The 21010-nt window shown below is 32.7% G+C and overlaps 3 protein-coding genes across 3 annotated transcripts; 1 reads left to right on the forward strand and 2 right to left on the reverse strand.

Annotated features, from left to right (window-relative positions):
• Positions 1-2596: 2596 nt before the first annotated feature.
• On the reverse strand, positions 2597-2929 carry LOC137825298 (uncharacterized). The gene has a single exon (XM_068630973.1). It carries the CDS (start codon positions 2927-2929, stop codon positions 2597-2599), a length of 333 nt encoding a protein of 110 aa, XP_068487074.1.
• A 4165-nt stretch (positions 2930-7094) lies between these two features.
• LOC137825625 (RING-H2 finger protein ATL11-like) lies at positions 7095-8613 on the forward strand. Its single transcript, XM_068631342.1, has one exon. The coding sequence runs from the start codon at positions 7237-7239 to the stop codon at positions 8380-8382; it is 1146 nt and encodes a 381-aa protein (XP_068487443.1). The 5' UTR covers positions 7095-7236; the 3' UTR covers positions 8383-8613.
• Positions 8614-19787: 11174 nt separating this feature from the next.
• Positions 19788-20150, reverse strand: LOC137825299 (uncharacterized). Its single transcript, XM_068630974.1, has one exon. It carries the CDS (start codon positions 20148-20150, stop codon positions 19788-19790), a length of 363 nt encoding a protein of 120 aa, XP_068487075.1.
• Positions 20151-21010: the final 860 nt, after the last annotated feature.

Here is a 21010-nt window from a genome sequence, read left to right on the forward strand (position 1 = left end):
TTTCATACCATTGTTTAGGTGCCTGCTTAAGTCCATAGAGTGCCTTCTTGAGCTTGAACACGTGCTCTAGATGTTTGTAGTCTTCAAATCCTGGAGGCTGAGAAACAAAAACTTCTTCATTAATATATCCATTTAAGAATGCACTATTTACATCCATTTGGAATAACTTGAATCCTTTTATGCTGAAAAATGCTAAGAGAAGTCTAACAACTTCTGGTCGTGCTACTGGTGCATAAGTTTCTTCAAAATCCATTCCCTCTTCTTGGTTGTAGCCCTTAGCAACCAGCCTTGCCTTGTTTATGGTGATAGCCCCATGTTCATCCATCTTATTTTTGTACACCCATAAGAAGCAGTGTATACTGCATCTGCCCATAAATATTTTGGTAGGTTGGATTCATTTAACATGGTCCTAGCTAACTCCTCAAGTGATCTATTCTTCCTTTCAACTACACCATTTTGTTGGGGAGTTTTAGAGGATGAATAACTATGTATTATCCCATGTTTTTCACAAAACCTATCAAAATTTTCATTTTTGAAACTCTCCTCCATGATCACTGCGAATCTGTTTTATGCTATTATCACTTTCATTTTGCAGAACCTTGGCCAGTTTCTTAAAAGCTTTGTATGCATCACCTTTAGAAGCAAGAAAAAGAGTCCAGGTATATCTTGAGAAATCATCAACAATTACCAAAGCATAGAAGTTTCCAGCTAAACTAGCAGTCCTTGAAGGTCCAAACAAATCCATATGCAGAATATCCAAGGTCTTATTTGTAGAAATCATATTTTTTGTTTTAAAAGAAGTTCTTGTTTATTTACCCTTTACACAAGCATCACACAATCTGTTATCTTGAAATTTTATATTTGGTAAACCAAAAACAAGATCCTTAGATTTCAATTTATTCAAATTGATTTGTATGGATATGAGCTAACCTCTTGTGCCACTGCCAAGACTCACAATTTTTTGATAAGAGACATTCATTTTCAGAGCAATTGTTCATGATATCTAATAGATAAATATTATTTACCCTTTTACCTGTGAAAAACGCCTTACCAGAGGTTTCATATAAAATTACACATTTGTTGGCTTCAAAGTTAACCTTGTAGCCCTTGCCACATAATTGGCTAATACTCAACAAGTTGTGCTTTAGTCCTTCGACATATAGGACATTTTCTGTTGTGGTTGAATTTCCAGTTCCAACATTCCCTCTTCCAAGAATCCTTCCTCGGTTATTATCTCCATATGTGACATGCCCTTTAGCTTTAAGTTTCAGACTTGTGAACTGAGTCAAATCACCAGTCATGTTCTTTGAGCATCCATTATCTAAGTACCACTCGTTTTTCCTGTTGTTTTTCTGCAAAACAAGATTAACACATATGGTACCTCTTTTTAGTCTAGGGTCCAGCAGGATTAATACTTTTCCTTAGGAAGTCATTTGGCCAATCCTTTAGGAACAAGGTACTTTCTAGCTTTACATGTTCTAGAGATATGTCCAGATTTCATATAGTAAAAGCAATAGACAAAATGAATTGTATTTGAACTGTTAAAAGAAGAAAAACATGTTTTAGAAGGAACAAAAATCTGGATAGCTTTTTAACATTGTTCTTTCTTCTAGGATTATATCTTAGCCCATTTTTATTAAAAACAACATTCTGTGATCCTAGCAGTGTTTCAAGATTTTCTCTTCCTTTGGTGAAATTTGATAAGGATTTCAGCAGATATTCAACCTGTTTTTCTAGCTTCTTACAATTTTCATAGGTTTTTATAGATGCATGCAAACATGTCAATTAAAGATTAACAACATCAGTTTTAGCTTTGTGTAATTCTTTCTCAAGTGACTTAATTATTCAGTTTGTTACATATGACAACCAATCTCTTTGCTTCATCATGTGTTTCTTTAAAGGCAATTAACAAATGATCATAACTTTCAGAATCAGTGGAAAAATCACTCACTGAATCAGAGATTGGTCCTTCATCATTCACCATGAAGCACAAATTTGTTTCTTCAGTTCTAGTTGAAGAATCACTTGCTGAGGAGACTTCATTTTCCTCCTAGGAAATATATGCTCTTTTTCCCCTGCCTTTTTCACCCTTCTTGCTAGCAAATTTTTCTTTAATTTGATTGTTTGGACAATAAACTTTTATGTGCTCTGGTTTACCACAACCAAAGCAGGTAAAATTTGAAGAATTTGATTCATTGGGTTTAGAGTACCTCTTCCTTTGTTGAGTTCTGTCTTAGTTTATCCTTTTTAGGAATCTATTAAACTTTTTGGTGAGCAGACTCAAGGTCTCATCATGTTTAGGATTCTCCTCCTTCTCACTTGTCTCATGTTGTATGTTAGTCTTCAAGGCAATTCCCTTGGTTTTTCTCTCCATTGTTTCTTGTTCTTTCAGTCTTTTGAGCTCTGGTTCATGCTCCATCAATTTCCCAAACAATGCAGCAGTGGACAACTTGGATAAATCTTTGGTTTCAGATATTGTTGTGACCTTAGGCTGTCAGCTTCTGTCAAGACATTTCAACACCTTTATGTTGATCTCTTCCTTGTTAAAAACCTTACCTAGTCCAGTGAGGTGATTTATAATATGTGTAAACCTTTTCTACACATCTGCCATAGTCTCTTCTTCTAGTTGCATCCTGAAGAATTCATACTCTTGGATGAGGGTATGCTTTCTAGCCCGTTTAACATCATCTGTGCCCTCACGAGTTACCTCTAATATTTCCCACATCTCCTTAGCTGAGTTGTACTGAGACACCCTGAAGAATTCATCCATATTCAAGGTAGATGTGACGATATTCTTTGCTAGAGAATCATATTGAGCCTTCTTCTTTTCAGTTTCATTCCATTGAGACCATGGCTTCATTACTGTTTCTCCTTTGACAACCTGCATAGGCACAAAAGTTCCATTGACCATTGCATCCCAAATTCCCATGTCAATAGATTCCATGAAAATTTTCATTTTAATTTTCCAGAATGCATAATTCAATCCACCAAACTTAGGAGGTTTATTGATAGACGCACCCTCAACAAAAGAGATTTTAAACTTAGACATAATGCACAAAACTCGAGTAAAATACAAGTCCTAGCTCTTGATACCAATTGTTGGGTCTATTAGTGTCTAAGGTCAAGGAGGGGGGGGGGGGGGGGGGCGAATTGAGCTTTTAAAAAATTTCACAAACAAAAACTGTTTTCCAGTCATTATGAGAAAAAGAACAAATTGATTTTAAAAAAGAACAAATTTATTTTCTGATTACTTTTTCAAATCCATAACCTTAATCTGATTAGCTTGAGATTAAAATATAGTTTTTCCAAAACAGTGTAAGCTGTTTTACTGCAACAATATTTCCACCCAGAAATTAAACTTTGAATCTTTAACAAGTGATCTTTAAGGAAATATGAATCTTGAAAAGATTTAGTTTAAAGATTTATTACTCTCTTTAAACAGCCAACACACATATTCATATATTTGCAAACAATCAAGAACTTATTCAGGATCTTTGAAGAAAAGTATGAACAAGTCCAGAAAGAACAGATTTAATTTTGATTCAACAGATATATTTGTTGGCAGATTATCGGATTATGCAGAAAACGAGTGCAGAGATTGAGAAGAAAGATGAACACACAGTTTATATTGGTTCACTCATTAAGGGCTACATCCAGTTTCACCTCACACCAAGGTGGAATCCACTAACAATACAAAACCAATTACAAGACCTTGTGGTTGTTGAACCCTTAAAAAAAAGACATACACAATGCTGAAAAACTCTATTTTAGTAGCAAGAACACTCCAAGAAACTCTATCAAGAAGTGTTTATACAACTACCTTTACACAAGAATGAATAAGGAAAGAAAGCACCTAAAAAGAAGATGCAAGAAACCTAAAACAACAGACACTCTTCTGCAGCACAATAGTGACAACACCTCAACCTTGACCAAGGCTCAAAATGAACAAACACACTTTTAAATCTTTAAGAGAACCTTTCAAGAAAACATTTAAAGCTTTTATCTCTCAATGAAAACTCTTTGATTTATGTTCAAAAATGTGATCACCCTGTTGTCTTTTAAGTAAGATGTGCCTCTCTTTATATAGAAACCAATTCATAACCGTTTTTGCAAAAACAGTTGAAAGTTGTTATAAAAAGAACATATTGAAGTTAAAATAATCAAATTGTTTTTCTGAAAACACTTCCAATTCATCTTAATAGAAATAACGGTCTACATAAGACTGTTTCGTGCTCTAACAGAATTTTGAAAACATTTCACCAGTTCATAAATAAATCTATTATTTTACATAATCAACATATTTATTTTTGTGCAGTAACCTGATTTTGAGAAAAACTTAAGGTAATTGATAAAAAGAGTTTTGAAAACTTTTTGTGCTTGATCTTACCACCTTGATTAAGGATATGATGTAGGTCACTCGGCAAAAGGCCACCTTAAACACACTCTAACTTACTCTAACTACTAGAACAACATTACAAACTTCAAAGCAAACTATACATTTTTCTACATCAAACATACATACTAAGACTAGTGGAGAAGAAGCTTCATCCATCTTCAACATATAGGTGGTGAGGGCTTCTTGGTACTTATATACAGGTTGGGATACCCCAAAAGTATTCCCTTTTTATTCATTTTTTTCTTTGCTGAAAAAAAAAGAAAAAATTTCGTAGACTTCATTATAGGTCATATTTGATTTAGGCTAAGTTTTAATTTCCTTTTCTAACAAACATGGAATATTATACTTCAAAACAATCCCAAATTGAATCAAATTTATCCCATATTTATCTTAACACAAAAAGAAAGATAAATGCACAACAATTTAAAGTCATTCAAGTCCACACAAAAATTCATTTTAAGCTTAAATGAATCAACACAAAATTCTTGCAAAAAATAAAAACAATGTGGACATACTTCTTTACATTCATATAGTTTATCCTAAGGTACAATAATAATAATAATAAAAACTTAACTAGTTTCCCTTGTTTTTAACTTTCTTAAAAAAACTTTAAGCTCCAAACTCCACGAAACTCTATGAAAGACTAAATTTGTACACAAAAAATTTTGATCAATTATTTGAAGATACATTTATGCTCCTAGACTAACAAAGATTCAGTTTTTCTCTAGAAACACCACATACATCCAAGTTCCCCAAACATGCAAAACTTCTCAAAACTGATTCAAGAAAAAGGAAAAAGAGCTTATACCCTAAAATAGATTCCGATAAGATAAACTTCCTCTATTATTCAGCAAGATTCCTAGAGTGGACTTTGATCTTCAAAAGAATAAATGATTTTTTCAGAAATTTAGAGTAAAGGGAAGAAGGTTTTAAAGATGATAGTTTTTTAAAATAAAGTTTGATTAGTTAATTTTTTTTTTATAAATTTTATACTCTTAAACAACTTTTTAGTTCCTTACACTAGTTCATGTATTTTCTTTTCTTTTTGAATATATATATATATTCAAATAAAAATATTGAAGATATTATTCTTTAGTTTAGAATTATATAATAATATTAAGTACTATTTTTTCCTTATTTTTTGATAAAATATAGTTTTATTAGTTTTTAGTATGGAAATAGTTATATTATTTTCATTTTCAAATAATTTTTTTTATTTCTACTTCATAGTATATGTTACATAGATAATTATTATCTTTGTTGAAGAAACATTGGAATATTGTTTTTATCATTTATTGCTTTTATTTTTTAATGATATAAATATTTATTTGATTATAATAATCTTATGAATTAAATGTTATCCATTAAACTTCATTCATAAATTGAATAAGCTAAACTATGAAAAACATATAACTGAGTCATAAAATACACATTAATAATAATTATAACTTAATTTCTTACATTTGTTTTCTTTTCTTTTTATTATCTTTTTTTTTCTTTTGTTACTTCAAGTACATGAATTTCAATAAAAACAACTAAATTAGATATTGAGTTGTTCAAAAAAACTTAATAATACTCGTTTTCATGGAGGAACCAACATGCGTACATTTTTTTTTGATGAACTATAAAAGATTATATAAATGAAAGTACTAGGAGTATTTAGAAAAAAAATAAAAATTAAGTGATCTCAAAACACTTTAATAGAGTCACCCAACCCTTGAAAAAAAAATAAAATAAAAAGACTCCTAAAATAGCAGAGGTTCCCTTAATAGAGAATAAATCTTCACTAACTATCAAACCTTTCAACCAAAAGATAAAAATCTTAACAATTGAGATGCCTAAGATATTGACACCATAATCACATCCTGCTTCGCCTACAGGCATGCTGATGAGAATAAACATATAATTTCAAAAACAAAAAATAGTGCTTCAACCGAAGAGAGGTCTATTCAAATAAAAATATAGGTCTGATAAAGCGTGATAGGGTTATCCAACCAAAGACACCAACATACTTACATGACAAAGTTTATTTAAATTAATGAAATATTTTTATATTATATGTGAAATTGATAATATGATAATATTTAATTTATCAACTTAAATATATTTTCCTCTTAATATTATGAGAAATCATTAATATAACTCAACTTTCTTTATGCATATCCGTGTACATATTTATGGGAAAACTATACTTCACACTCACCAAAAAAGTTATACCACTTCACAATTATTTTAATAATATAATAATATATATTGGTATTTCAAGTTAAAAAAATATAATTAAAATATTAATATGTTATGTGATCCCTATTTATTACATGAAACTAGCCCAACCCATGTCCTAAATTCCTTCCCCAATTATAACTTATTTAAAACATATTATACAATATGATTTTGGCATGTTTCTATGCTTGCCCTTTCCGTTAACCACACACCACTAATATTTTACCATGCATAAAAATTAACAAATGTTATCCTTTGGCCATGCACAACATAGAGGAGCCAAATCTCCATTGCCTTCCCAAACTCGTGAGAAATTAACATTAAAAAAAAATATGCATGTTCCAAATTTACACGCTTTCTATAATTCGTTGGGCAAAAGGCCCACATTTTCTACGAAAACCACCAATTAAACACAGAAACACGATTATAATATTCATACGTGTCTTTTCTGCTTTCTTTCTTCCTCTCTTAATGATTACTCAAAGAGATCAATGCATCAAGACAAAAACAAATTACCAGTGCTTTGGTGTTACTACCAGTGTTCATCTTTTAACATCAAGGAATTAACGAGTTATCATTATATGCATGCAACCGTATGATACATAAATAAATAAAAAATGAGCATGCAAAAAGAGAGCACTCTCATTAGACTCCTCATTTTCGACCAAGGTCATGCATGGCTCGCTCTTTTGCACCTTCTCATTCACATGTCACCGCCAGTAACCGGTCAATCGGTAACTCCGACGATAGAACCCGACGACAACAATTCCGTGATCGCCATCATGGTCATCATCGCCGTAATGTTCCTCATCTCAGCCTTCATCTCTCTCTACTCTCGCAAATGCTCCGACCGACAAGCACAGACACGTGGCATTCTCGACCTCGCCGCATCCACAGGCGCAACCGGTAATCCGTCGTCGCAAAGCGAACCCAACGGTCTCAGCCAATCCACCATAGAAACCTTCCCCACATTCCTCTACTCCGACGTGAAGGGTTTCAAAATCGGAAAAGAGACGCTAGCATGCGCCGTGTGCTTGAGCGAGTTCCAAGACCACGAAACCCTTCGCGTGATCCCCAAATGTTGCCACGTGTACCACCCTAATTGCATCGACCTGTGGTTAACGTCTCACTCCACTTGTCCAGTGTGTCGCGCCAACCTCGTTCCACAACCTGAAGATATGAACATGAACACGAACATGCTACCAATGTTGTCCATTCAGGTACCCGATGAAGATGAAGATGAAGATCAAAGTGGTGAACATGAACAAGAGAGTGTTATCAGTGAGGAAGGAAAAAGAGGCCATGATGACGTGGACTCGCCGAAGGTGGATATGCTTCGGAGGATTCACACATTGCATCAGAGCCGTCCATCAAGGTCGAGGTCCACGGGGTTCTTATCCACTCTCTTGTTTCCGCGATCGAACTCAATGGGGCAATTGGCGCAGCCAGGGGAGAACTATGAGAGGTTTACGCTAAGGTTACCGGAGGAGGTACAAAGCCAGATGGCGAACTTCAGGCTTAAGCGTGCGAATAGTTGTGCATGCTTTACGAGAATGAGCAGTGGCACGTGGGGGTATAGAACGAGAAGCGTGGGGAGTGGACGTGGGAGAGGGTGTGTGCAGTATGAGAGGTTCAATGGTGAGGAACAATGGGGTTTCTCTTTGACACCACCGAGCCTCGTTAAAAACGATTCGAATAGATCCTCCAGAAAATCATTGGTTCAATGTTCAGGTGTGGTGTTGGATTATAATCCTAATGAATGATCATCTGAATTCTTGCGTCTTGGGTAGCTATTTTTACATTCGAATATGGGGTTTGTACCAGTTCTGGGATCATACCAATCCTATCCAACATGATTTTGTACTAAAAGGGGTTTTAATGTTGGAGAAGAAGATGAATGTTCTTCTCTGTTGATGAGTAGACAAGACCTCAAGGAAATAACTATCTGTTTGATTACTTGGGTAATGGAAGACTTGTTTGGAGGATGTTTTTTATAGGGTTTTTAAGTATGATGGACTTTTTTTTTTTTTTTTTTTTCATTTTATTAAAATGAGGTTATTTAAAAAAAAAAAAATATAAATTTAGGTAAGTCGTGCCAATTCGGCACGAATTTATATGCACAAATCGTTTCAATTTGACACGATTATCCAATTTTTTGTTCCTTAAAACTATCAGTCTTAGAAAATTATGTATCAAATTAATTTTTAACATTACATAACTTACTACCCAATATATAAATAATAAAATTAAAAAAAAATATGACGTGACAGAAATCATGTCAAGTTGGCACGACTTCAGCATGATATGGCAGAAGTCGTGCCAATTTGGTACGACTTCAGTATGACATGGTAGAAGTCGTGTCTAATTGAGACGATTTGTGCATATGAAGTCATGCCGAATTGGCACGACTTGCCTAAATTTGTAAATTTTTTTAAACGAACCCCATTTTAATAAAAAAAAATAAAAAATAACCCATCATAGTCAAAAACCCTTTTTTTTATAACCTGTAATTTGTAAAACATCTTAATACTATTAAAGTTAGTTTGTTCACAGATTAAAATTATTTTAAGAATCATTGATTGCAGTTTGTAAGATCAGTTTAGATCACACTAAATCCAATTTAAATTGAATGTAAATTACATATCCATTTTAATTAAATCAAATTAATTTAAATTTTTTAATTCAATTTAAATTAAATTAAATTCACTTTATTAATTAGATTAAATTATCATCTAGAATTGATTTCAAAATCATAATCTCATTGTTAGTTTAACAAATTTTGAACAAACTTTTGCCCTTATAAAATTTGTTGCATTAACATCAATTGAAAGTAAATCATAACATTTGTGTGGACATTTTTAGGAGATTTAAGAAAAAAAATGACGTATTTAACAAACAAAAATAGAAAATGTTATAAAATAATGACTAAAATTAAAAATAACATGTTTATACAAACAATAAAAAAAATGATGTTATCAAATATAACATAATCAATATCAATCATGTTAGTATTTTGAACATAATAAAAATAAAGAAAATATTTAAAATTATAAAGACGAAAATATTGCTTATAAAATTCAATAAAGTTATATTTACTAAAATATTAGTTATCGCTTATATCTTTCACACAATGAAATAAAGAAGTATTGTAAGATGCTAAAAGAGATAATTTAATATCTTCTATTCATCTAATATACTTATTTATCAATGATAAGTGTATTTAATATTTATTTAAATATATTTTTAGTACATGTAAATATTACTCTGTCTAATTCCTACAAAAACATATTTATCGATTTTAAAATTATAACATTTTTAACTATTTTTATTAGTTTTTTTTTATCATAATTTTAATTAGATTCATGCTAAAAATGGAATATAATTTAGATAACAAAAAACGTTCAAGTTAAGGTAATTGAATTTTTTAAGTTAGGTAATTTAACCAGTAATATACTTTTTATTTAATACGAATAAAATAACTGTATATATTTATATATATTTTATTCAATTACTTCTTTTAACATCCTATATATAATTTATTTATATATATTATTTTGATATTATTATTTTAATTATTGCAAAATAATTTAATTTATGATATATATATATATAAATAAGGATTTTGTTTCTATAAAAAATCATAAAATAGCTATTATATTTCTAGAATTACTAATCATAATATACTAAAATTATTTAAAATGAATGTTAAATAATCTTGATTTTGGATTTTTAAAATAAAAAAAAATTATCCAATCCAAATCTAGTTGAATGGATTGGATTTAAAATCCAAAAATATGGATTTAGATTTTAAAATAAATCTATTTAAATGGACTTAAAGTAATATTGATTTGGATAATTATGGATTGGATTTGATAATTTGGATTTTTTGTCCACCCTTACTTATAGTGATTTCCTCCATAGCAACAAGAAAACTGAGAATAAAGAGACAGGGAGAGAACATGAAACAAGAAAACAGAAAGATTATATATATCTTTGTATCATTGAGAGGATGGAGAAGGGTTTATATATAAGGAAACACAGTTGAACAAGATGCTTTGATGTCTTCAAATCCAAGTGGAAAGCTTGAAGACCTACTGGGTGTGTGTGGTGTCTTGTAGTTTTTAACTTGTCAATTAACTCCTTAAGATGATTCAAGTTCAATTGAATCTTTACCTTTTTGAAAAGATGGGTTTTCTAAAAGTGTGTGAATTAAATTTCAACCTGTTGAAATGTCGAATCAACTGGTTGTTTGACACTTAGTGGTTTTTACAATGATTTGGAAAAGCTTGGCTTTGTTTTGGCTTTGCTGTCAAACAGAATCAACAGGTTGTTTCGATAAATCAACTGGTTGTTTCGATAAATCAACTGGTTGTTTCGATAAATCAACTGGCTGTTTATGTGAAAAACTTAAAAAAAAATTGTTAAGTGATTTTAATCTAATTTAAATGATTCCAACAGCTTTTGGTTTTTGAATTAACTGCTTTGACCATTTGATTGGGGTATATAAAGGTTGGTTTACGCTCTTATGCATTAACGAAGAAAGAGAGATTAATCAAAAACAGTTTTTAAGATTTCAAAAGCTTTAGATCATCTCAAGTGTGTGAAATAGGATTGGATTTTGTACTTCTGAACTTTAAGCTTTGATTTACTCATGTGTATTCTATTCCCTTCTTCCTTGAACATTGTATTTCTGTGTGTTCTTGTGTAAGGAAGTTTCAGAAGGTGTTTCTGGTGTTGTTTACCATAAAGTGGTGTGTGTTCTTGAAAGGTTCAAGACTTAGGGTTGATTGCATAGTGAATTCTCAGTGGTTAGCTGAGGACTGGATGTAACTCTTTGTTAAGAGCAAAGCAGTATAAACATCTTGTGTGATTCTCTCTATCCCTACACTCATAAACTATTTCAACATTGTTTTTCAATTCTGCTGGCATAAACAACCAATTGTTTCGTGAAAGCAACTGGTTGATTTTTTAGAATCAAACTTAAAACAATTTTTTATTGGTTGAACAAAATTTCCACATTGATTGAGTCTTCATACCTTTTCACTCTAACTTAAATTTTTGCGAAAATATTTCAAAAATAATTCACCCCCCTCCCCTCTTATTTTGGCCTCTAATTCTAACTAAAAGAAAACTAAACAGAAAACCAAAAGGAAAAACTAAAACAACTAACTAGTGATAAGCGAAAAATGGATAAGAAAACCAAAAAATAATCTCCTGGAAAATTCCAAGTTCGAAAATAAGCCCTTGAACGAAGTTAGAGGAATGTTTGGTAAAGATATGAGCATTGAAGCAAGAGAAAGAAGCTTGATCAAACAAACGTTAATTTTCTTGTGAACAATGTCATAGTCGATTTTGATGTGCTTCATTCATTCATGAATGACTTGATTTGAGACAATTTTTTTGTTGTTGATTGGTTATCACAATATACAAGGGTTGGTGATTTGGAATAAGACACACGAAAATCTTTAAAAGGGCAAGTGATTAATTGTATTTCACACATAGTAGTAGCAAGCTCACAATATTCTACCTCTAATGAACTTTTGGATTTAGTGGGTTGTTTCTTTGACTTTCAAGATATGATGGAATCTCCAAGATTAAGGTTGAGTATCATGTAATAGATATTTGTGTTTGTGGATAATTGGCCTAATCCGAATCACTAAAAGCTTTTAATTGAATGGTGTTGTGATTTATAAGAAACATACCATGATAGGGAACTCCTTTCAAATACCTTAGGATCTAAAAGACATCTTGTTGATGGTCATTAGTGGGTGAGGAAACGAATTTGCTTAGTTGATGAATTGCATAAGTGATGATGGGAAATGTAATAGTCAGATAAATGAGATGTCTTATAATTCTTTTGTATTGGAAAGAGTATTGATAGTTGATTTTATCATAATTGTCCACATAAAGACGAGAAGAATGAGCCATAGGTGTAGGAGCAGGAACTCAATGCAAGCAATTTAGTTTGAGGATATCTAAGGTGTATTGCTGAGAGATGTGTATTCCTTTGTTGTTTTGTGCCACCTAAATACCAAGGAAGTAAGATCTCCAAGGTTTTTAATGAGAAAGTTATGATCAAGAAGAATTTATTCGAGGGATTTCCCCATAATCATTTTCAGTGTGGATAATGTCGTCAACATAAACCAAAAGACCAGATGTAGAATGGCTAGAGTGCTTCAAAAATAGGGAATGATTTGAGGAGAAATAAGGATACCTATGAGAAATTAGAAATTGAGATAGTTTTGCGTACCACTGTCTCATAACTTGTTTTAATCCATATAAGCAATGTTGAAGTTTGCAAAGTTGATTTCCATTTTTGTACTGAAAACCTAAAGGGAGTTGTATGTAAACGTCTTGATGGAGATCTCTATGAATAAAAGTGTTATTTGTTATACAAAGAAGCTTTGATGCCCATATAAAAGTCATTTATATCGATTCTTCGCCATATAAAATTATTGAGAGTCTCCTAAATATTGATTCCTCGCATATTTATAAAAACTAGCATTACTATTAGATGTTGATAGCAATTAACATTTCAAATATATTCATAGCATTCAAATATTTAAGCATTGTCATTTGGGTCAGAAACTTAGAGACACTTTTCAGTCAAATATAAGGATCTTGATAATGGTAAACAAACATTACAAATAAAATGACAATACCAATCATCAATCAAGAAAAAAAAATATTATATTTAAATATCACCTCAATGCATAGGAGTTTGAACAGATAACTCCCAATCCCAAAGGGTAAAATTAGCCATTCATATTGGCCATTATAAGCATGGAAAGCAAGAAAAAAAGATTCAGGATGTTTTTCCTTGACAGTTGCCTCCTCTAGGGTTTTCTAACACCTTTTATTCTCCCCATTAATGTCTAGTGCTTCACACCTCATAATTAACCTAGTATAACTTGGGCTAAGTGATTTCTCGCTTGTGTGTGATTGGGCTCATCTGGGCGAGTTGGACCAAAACAGGACCAATGTGTCTGGAGTGTTCTCGCCTGGACGAGATTGGACGAGATCGTCTGGAAGCTTTTGGCTTGGACGAGTGCTGAAGCATTTCAACTTTCCTTTTTTATCTTTGTACATTCTCTTTTTGTCCTTTCATCTTCATTCTTCCCTAGAATCATAAAATTAACATAGATTTAGGAATAAATCGTTCTTATTCAAATTATAATCACAAAAATATATGTAAAAAGGTTTAAATTCATAAATTATTGGTTATATTATAGTTATTTTATCAATTAATATCCATAAGTGCATGTATTTTAATATGAAATATTAGTAAAATATGACACTTATCAACTCCCCCCAACTTATGATCTTGCTTGACCTCAAGCAAAGTAAATGAATATAACTAAATCATATTTGAATTTAATATCAAAACAACTTTATTCACTAAACAAGAAATTAAATTAGAAAGTTATGTTGCTTCCAAATTCAAATATAGCAAAATATAGATATAATCAACTTTCAGGATCAAACTAAAGCAATAAAATGACAATTCACCAAGGAATTTATTCTCATATGCTCACAGGTAAGTGTTGCTCTCTATTTTTACTTAATCATAACAAATCATAATTGTTTTTCATTTCATCTTCATATCTCCAACATATTAGAAGCATGAATCTCAAGGTCTTTTACAAAGTTATAATGAGGTTGTGTTTCTAAAAGGCATTGGTTTTTCAGATAATAAAATGCACATTTTAAAGAAGAAGAACATACCTACAATCTAATTATATCATGTACCGGGATGGCCGACCGGTCTATTGACCCGGTCAACCCATGCGTCAAGACCATACTTTAAGGTATGAGATCGACCACGTGTCATATGTGGCCGACCGACATAAGGTGCTCAAGTCAAACCGTTGACCCAATTAGCAAAGGCTAACCCACGGTTAAGGAACGGCCTAATCCAACCCTAATCGCTAAACAACCCCCTAATCCGGCCCAACAGCGAGGGCCCATCAAGGTAATATAAATATCATGCATTCCAAGGAAGAAGGTACGTCATTATCTACAGTATTCTAGCCAGCCGAATACGATACCCCACTGACTTGAGCATTGGAGTGCCATCTGCAGGTACCCCACCCGCCTGAGGAGTCATCCTACGAGAAGAACCGAAGGAGGAAGTGAAGTACGACCGACCGAGTGACATCCGAAGACAATAGTTCTCCCAGTCCCCAACCTATCACATATGTTATATTTTTTAGGCCCATTGATGGAATGTGTTAATGATTGCTTTTAAGAAAAAGAAATTAGTTCTCCTTCAACCAAGTACGTGAGATACTTTCTTCTCCATCAAAAAGTCTTGTAAAAGTGAGAAAAAGGTCAAGAAGAAGAAAACCAATTTTGTGGTCATCTATTTAAGAGGGGGTGAATTGTTTAAGAGGGGTTTCTGAAAACTTTTTCAGGTTTAATGAAATTCTTTGTATAAATGCAGAACAGGAATCAAGTTTAGCCAAGAACTCAAGCATTTATACAACAATACACAGAAAAACAATCGAATGTTTCTTCAAAACAATCGGTTGTTTATATCAGTTAAGCTTAAAACAAAATTTAAATGAGTTCAGGGTAAGAGAGAAAAACACAAACAATTTATACTGGTTCACTCTTAAGCCAAGAGCTACATCCAGTCCCCAGAATACCACTGAGTAATCCACTAAGCAATCAAACCAGATTACAAACACAAACCACCAAAGTAGTGACCTTGAACCCTTAGAGAAACACACTACCTTTGGCAAACCACACCAAGAGTATTGATCTTGAACACCTCAAGAGCACACAACACTCATTGACAACACAACACCAGAAATACAGTAGGTTTAGAAAGGATTACACCTGATCACAGTACAATCTGAATTGAATACAATTGCAATCATATTCCACTCTCTCTTGAAAATCCAAAGCTTGATGTGAATCTTGAAATCTTAGAATCAAATCTGTCAAACATAATTTCTCAAAAATGTTTCTTACATATTTGAAAACATAAACAAACCATATTTTCCAAAGATTGGTCAAAACAATTAATGAAGGAGCGTATTCAGTTAGAAAACATTTAAAATAGATTCACCATTCAAAACTAAATTCTGTTAGGATTTTCAAAGAAACAATCGGTTGAAACCACGAAACAACCGATTGTTTTGGCTTGATTTTTATGTCAACCGAACCAAAACAGTTTTCAACCTTTTTCAAAACTCCTAAGAGCAAAACAACCGGTTGATTCGACAAAACAACAGGTTGTTTTTCATTTAGTTGGAAGAACACTTGATTTAAAAAAAAGGTTTTAAATCACATCAGTTTTAGATTCAACAAAGGAGTGGATCACATTCTATTCTACCCAGATCCCACCCAAACACAGCAGCAACATCAGCCTTGCATCAAACACCTTGGATTTGGATTCTTCAAAGCACATGATCACTCTTGATCAACAATCTCCCCCTATTTGATGAAGACAAATCCCTAGTTGCTTGTGTTGATCTTGATTGAATCTGAAACAACACTTGCAAAACAAAAAAGCTATGCAATGCAAAACATCTCTCATAGCAGGTTAAGATGGTACATAAACCAGTTTTCTACATAATCATAACAGATGAAAAAACAGCCAAAAAACCAAGCTAAAACACACCAAACAAAAACTCCATACAAACCAGATTACATCAGAATTATAAAACAAAATTATAGCAGGTTATAACAGTTTGTAGGACAACACATGAACCGTATTCTCCCCTTATTTGTCTTCACAAATACACTTTAGGAAGAGATGAAAATAGAATAGTCCAAAATAAAGCAATACAAGCATAGAAAGAATAACAAAACTTGGCTTTCAAGATTCATAATCGGTTGTTTCGTGATATCAACCGATTGTTTTGGCTTCAATCTTCTTTATCATACTGCAACTCAAAAAGATGGTTCTGAACAACTTCAATCTGTTCATCAAGGGTCTGAAAACGTGTATCCATGCTTTGAAATCTGTTGTCAAAGTTCTGAAAATTTGTAACACAAAGATCATGAAGATTTCTTTGGTTTTCAGCAATGTTGTCCAGCCTATTAACCATGTAACTCTCAAAGGAAGACATTGAAGGAGTCTTATTTCCTTGATGTCCATCACTTGTTCCAGCACCTAAATCAGTAGCAGGTTGTTCTTCATCTTGAACATTCATATCAGCACCTTCAGCAACTTCTTGATCTTCTTCACCATGTTCAACATGAATTCGACTTGAGGAACCACCATGTTTACAATCCTTACTTACCCATCTTCCATTAATCTTGGTAAAACCCATCTTGCTTAGTGAACCATTGTTCACTTCATGTGTTGATTTTACCCTCAAGTGGAACTCAGATGTTTCATCCTCAAGATTCACTTCAAAATAGTTTAAGAATTTAGAAATCAAGATAGCACAAGGATAATGATAGTCACTTAACCTCATAGATTTTTGCATGTATTCCTTGATGATATGGATCCAATTGATCTTGACTTTGCTCATTATGCAGTATATGTAGACAAGATCTTCCTCAATGAGAACAAAATGGTTGCTCCCTCTTGGTGTTAGAATCCAAGTGACAATGAAAGCCAACAATCTTTCATTCAATTTCAACCCTTCAACAAAACAAGTTCTTACTTGTGTATGAGGATTCGTCAAACAGCTTTTGTAATATTGAATTTTGTTGAAATCTTCCACCACATCAATGTTCCCTTTGTTGATTCTCAAACCAGCATACTTTAGGCCAGTCACATCAACCCACACCTCATGAGTGATCTCCATATCCACACCCTTGACATGAGAGACAAGATTGTCACTTTCAAACTTTAAATTGGTGTAGAAAACCCGAATAAGATTCAGATAGATGTTCCCTTTCATCTCTAAGAACCTCTTCAGCAGTTGTTCTTTTATTAGTCTTCTCACATCATCCAACTTTTGACTCTTCAACCAGCTAAAAGAGACAACTTTTGAATTGTTTATCACTTTTCTACTTGTTTCAAAGTGATATTTCTCAATCAATTCATTGTCTCCTGAAAAACAGCCTTCAAGACGTCCTCCTGATCTTACAACTCTGGTTTTAATCCTTTTTTATGATGGAGGAGTGGAATCCATGAAACCAGAATGAGAGAAATCAGAAAAGCAGAGGAAGATATGAGATGCAACAAGAGATATGCCGATGGGTTGTTTTTGTGTAGAAAAACGGATGCAAAGGATTTTATAGCAAAACATAAATCCTCTTTGATCCTTTGATTGCAGTGGGTTTCAGGAGAGGAATCTGGTCCAATCTTGCACATAACCACGTCACACCTTATTAGAAAATCACATGGTCAGCACATGTGGATTTGACTAGTCATAAAGGCACTTGAATTTCCAAGATATGGAATATATTCCTTTTATGACAAGAAACAACTTTCTCCTGAACCAAATCAGACCTCATGACTGTTTTATTGACTCATAATCCTTTTTTTAAAAAATATGTAAAAGATAAAATGCATAAAGAAATTAAATAAATTTTATGCAGTGCTGCCAGAGAAGAAACAATCAGTTGTTTCGAGAAAACAATTAGTTGTTTTGAGAAAACAATAAGTTGTTTTTCTGAAGCAGCACCAATGTTTGTCTTTAAAACAAAAAAATAGAGAAGAATCAAAATGTAATTGTACATATACAGATAGATGAAGATTTTAGCATGAATTTATAATTGAAAAACAAAGAGAAAGAAAGTCTTATCCTTTTGTCATGGACTCCCTTCAATGAGTCATTATTCATGATCAAGAATGCTTCTTTTGACTTTCAAGACGCCTTGAGCTGGCATAGAACCTTAATTCTATTCCAGAAAAAATCATTTCCTTCCAAAAGCTTGATCTGATAACTCAAGACCCCATGCTTCTTTTAGTATCCCTGCAACACAATAAATTCAAGCAACAAAATTTAGTCCCCTTACAAATGTGGATCCTTTTGATTCATCTTCATCACTTGAAACTTCAGAGCCTTTGGGAATCCATCTCATAATACCTTTAGGAACAAATATTTCCTAATTTTACAGAATCTAACTAAGTGGCCTCTCTTCATGCAATAAAAACATGTAACAACCGGTTGTTTCGATCTTTCAATCGATTGTTTTTCTGACACCTTTCAATCGAAAAAGGCTTTGAAATCCCATTTTTCTTGTTTTGAGGATTAAATCCCAAACCATATTTTCCTAAAACACATTTTTGGGATGCCAAGACAGTTTCAAAGTTGGATTTACCCTTTGAAAGTTTATCCACAGTTCTTACAAGATAGTGGACCTTATTCTCAAGAATTTTACAATTTTCACAAACTTTAGAGTCACACAAGTAAGAAGAATTTTTGCAATGCATTTCAATATTTTCAAAATTAGTTTTTGACTTTTCCAATTCTTCTTCAAGAGTCTTGACTCTATTTTCAAGCCAGTTATTCAATCCTTTCAATCGGTTGTTTAAGAGAGCCAATCAGTTAGCTTCTTCATGAGTTTCTTTAAAAGCTTGAAGCAATTGACTATAGTTTTCAGCATTTAAGGAGGCACAAGAACTTACACTGCTTGAGTTGCTTGAATCATCATCTCCTTCAGCCATCAAACACAAATTGGCTTTTTCATCTTCACTTGATGAGGAGCTTGATGAAGAGACTTCATTTTCATCCCAAGCAATATAGGCTCTTCTTGATTTTCCTTTCTTTTCCTTATTGCTTGACTTCTTTTCCTTGCCTTCAAATTTTATATGCCCTTGTTCTCCACAACCAAAGAAAGTGTAATTGTTAGAATTGAAATCACTAGTTTTCTTGTTTCCATACCTTTCTTTGTTGGATTCCTTGTTGCGGTTTCTCTTCAAGAATTTGCTGAACTTTTTGGATAGCAAACTAAGATTTTCTTCCTCACATTCATCACTTAAGTCTTGCTTATTCTTGTGCTTGGAAGCTTTCAAAGTAATGTTCCTTACATGCTTGTCTTCACTTTCTTGAACATTGAGTCTATTCATCTCCAACTCATGTTCTCTAAGCTTTCCAAACAAGGAGGTTGTAGTCAAAGATGTCAAGTCCTTTGATTTTGAGATAGCCGTGACTTTAGGTTGCCAAGATCTATCAAGACACTTGAGAATCTTGATGTTCAACTCCTCTTTGTCAAATATTTTTCCAAGACTCATTAGATGATTGATAATGTGAGTGAATCACTTTTCTACTTCAACAATTGATTCTCCTTTGAGCATTATGAACATTTCATACTCTTGTATTACAATATGTTTCCTTGCTCTCTTCACATCATTTGTTCCTTCATGGGTGACCTTTAGAGTATCCCACATTTCCTTAGCAGATGCACAATGTGAGATCCTGAAAAATTCATCAGAGTTCAAAGCAGAGGTTATGATATTTTTGGCAATGCAATCAAACTTGGCCTTTTTATTTTCAGCATCAGTCCATTGGGACCATGGTTTTTCAATAGAAGATCCATCATTTTCCAATTTAGGAATAATAGGGCCATTTTCAAATGCATCCCAAATTCCTTTATCAAGAGATTCAACACAGATTTTCATTCTAACCTTCCATAACTGATAATTCAAACCACAAAACAAAGGTGGCTTGTTAATTGAGGCACCCTCCCCAAAATGTAGTTTTTCAGCCATTGAAAAAAGATTTTAGGATCAAACTTGAATATTTTTTAAGTACCAAGTTCTTGATGTCAATTGTTAGAATATATGGCCTTAAACAAGAGGGGGGGGGGGGGTGAATTGTTTAAGAGGGGTTTCTGAAAACTTTTTAAGGTTTAATGAAATTCTTTGTATAAATGCAGAACAGGAATCAAGTTTAGCCAATAACTCAAGCAGTTATACAACAATACACAGAAAAACAATCGGTTGTTTATATCAGTTAAGCTTAAAACAAAATTTAAATGAGTTCAGGGTAAGAGAGAAAAACACAAACAGTTTATACTGGTTCTGATATGATTCCACTAACATGATAGAGATATGATATGAGCATGTTATGGATTCAACAAGAGTTGGAATATGGTTAGGCACTTTTTAAGAATTGGATCAATGTTCTTAACATTCAAGAACTCACCAAAACACAAAAATCAAGCCAAACTCACATAGAAACCCATTTTGAACAACAAACCCATGGATAGAAACTCAAGAACACAACATATAGCATTTATACCCATGGAGGACATGACCAGAACAACAAGAACAACCAATTTGCACCGATTAAAATTGAATATAAGTGCAGCAAATGAAAGAGGACATCATAAGGAAGAGATTGCACCGATTGAAAGTGAAAACAAACAAGTAGAACAAAAATGGGTAATTTGGAATGAAGGGAAAATGGACTTATGTGGATGAAGCTCTTGGTATGTGCACGCCACTTGAAGGATGGTTGGCTTCAAGATGAGTGTTGT

Source organism: Phaseolus vulgaris, chromosome 8, assembly GCF_000499845.2.
Source record: "Phaseolus vulgaris cultivar G19833 chromosome 8, P. vulgaris v2.0, whole genome shotgun sequence".
Lineage (NCBI taxonomy): Eukaryota > Viridiplantae > Streptophyta > Magnoliopsida > Fabales > Fabaceae > Phaseolus > Phaseolus vulgaris.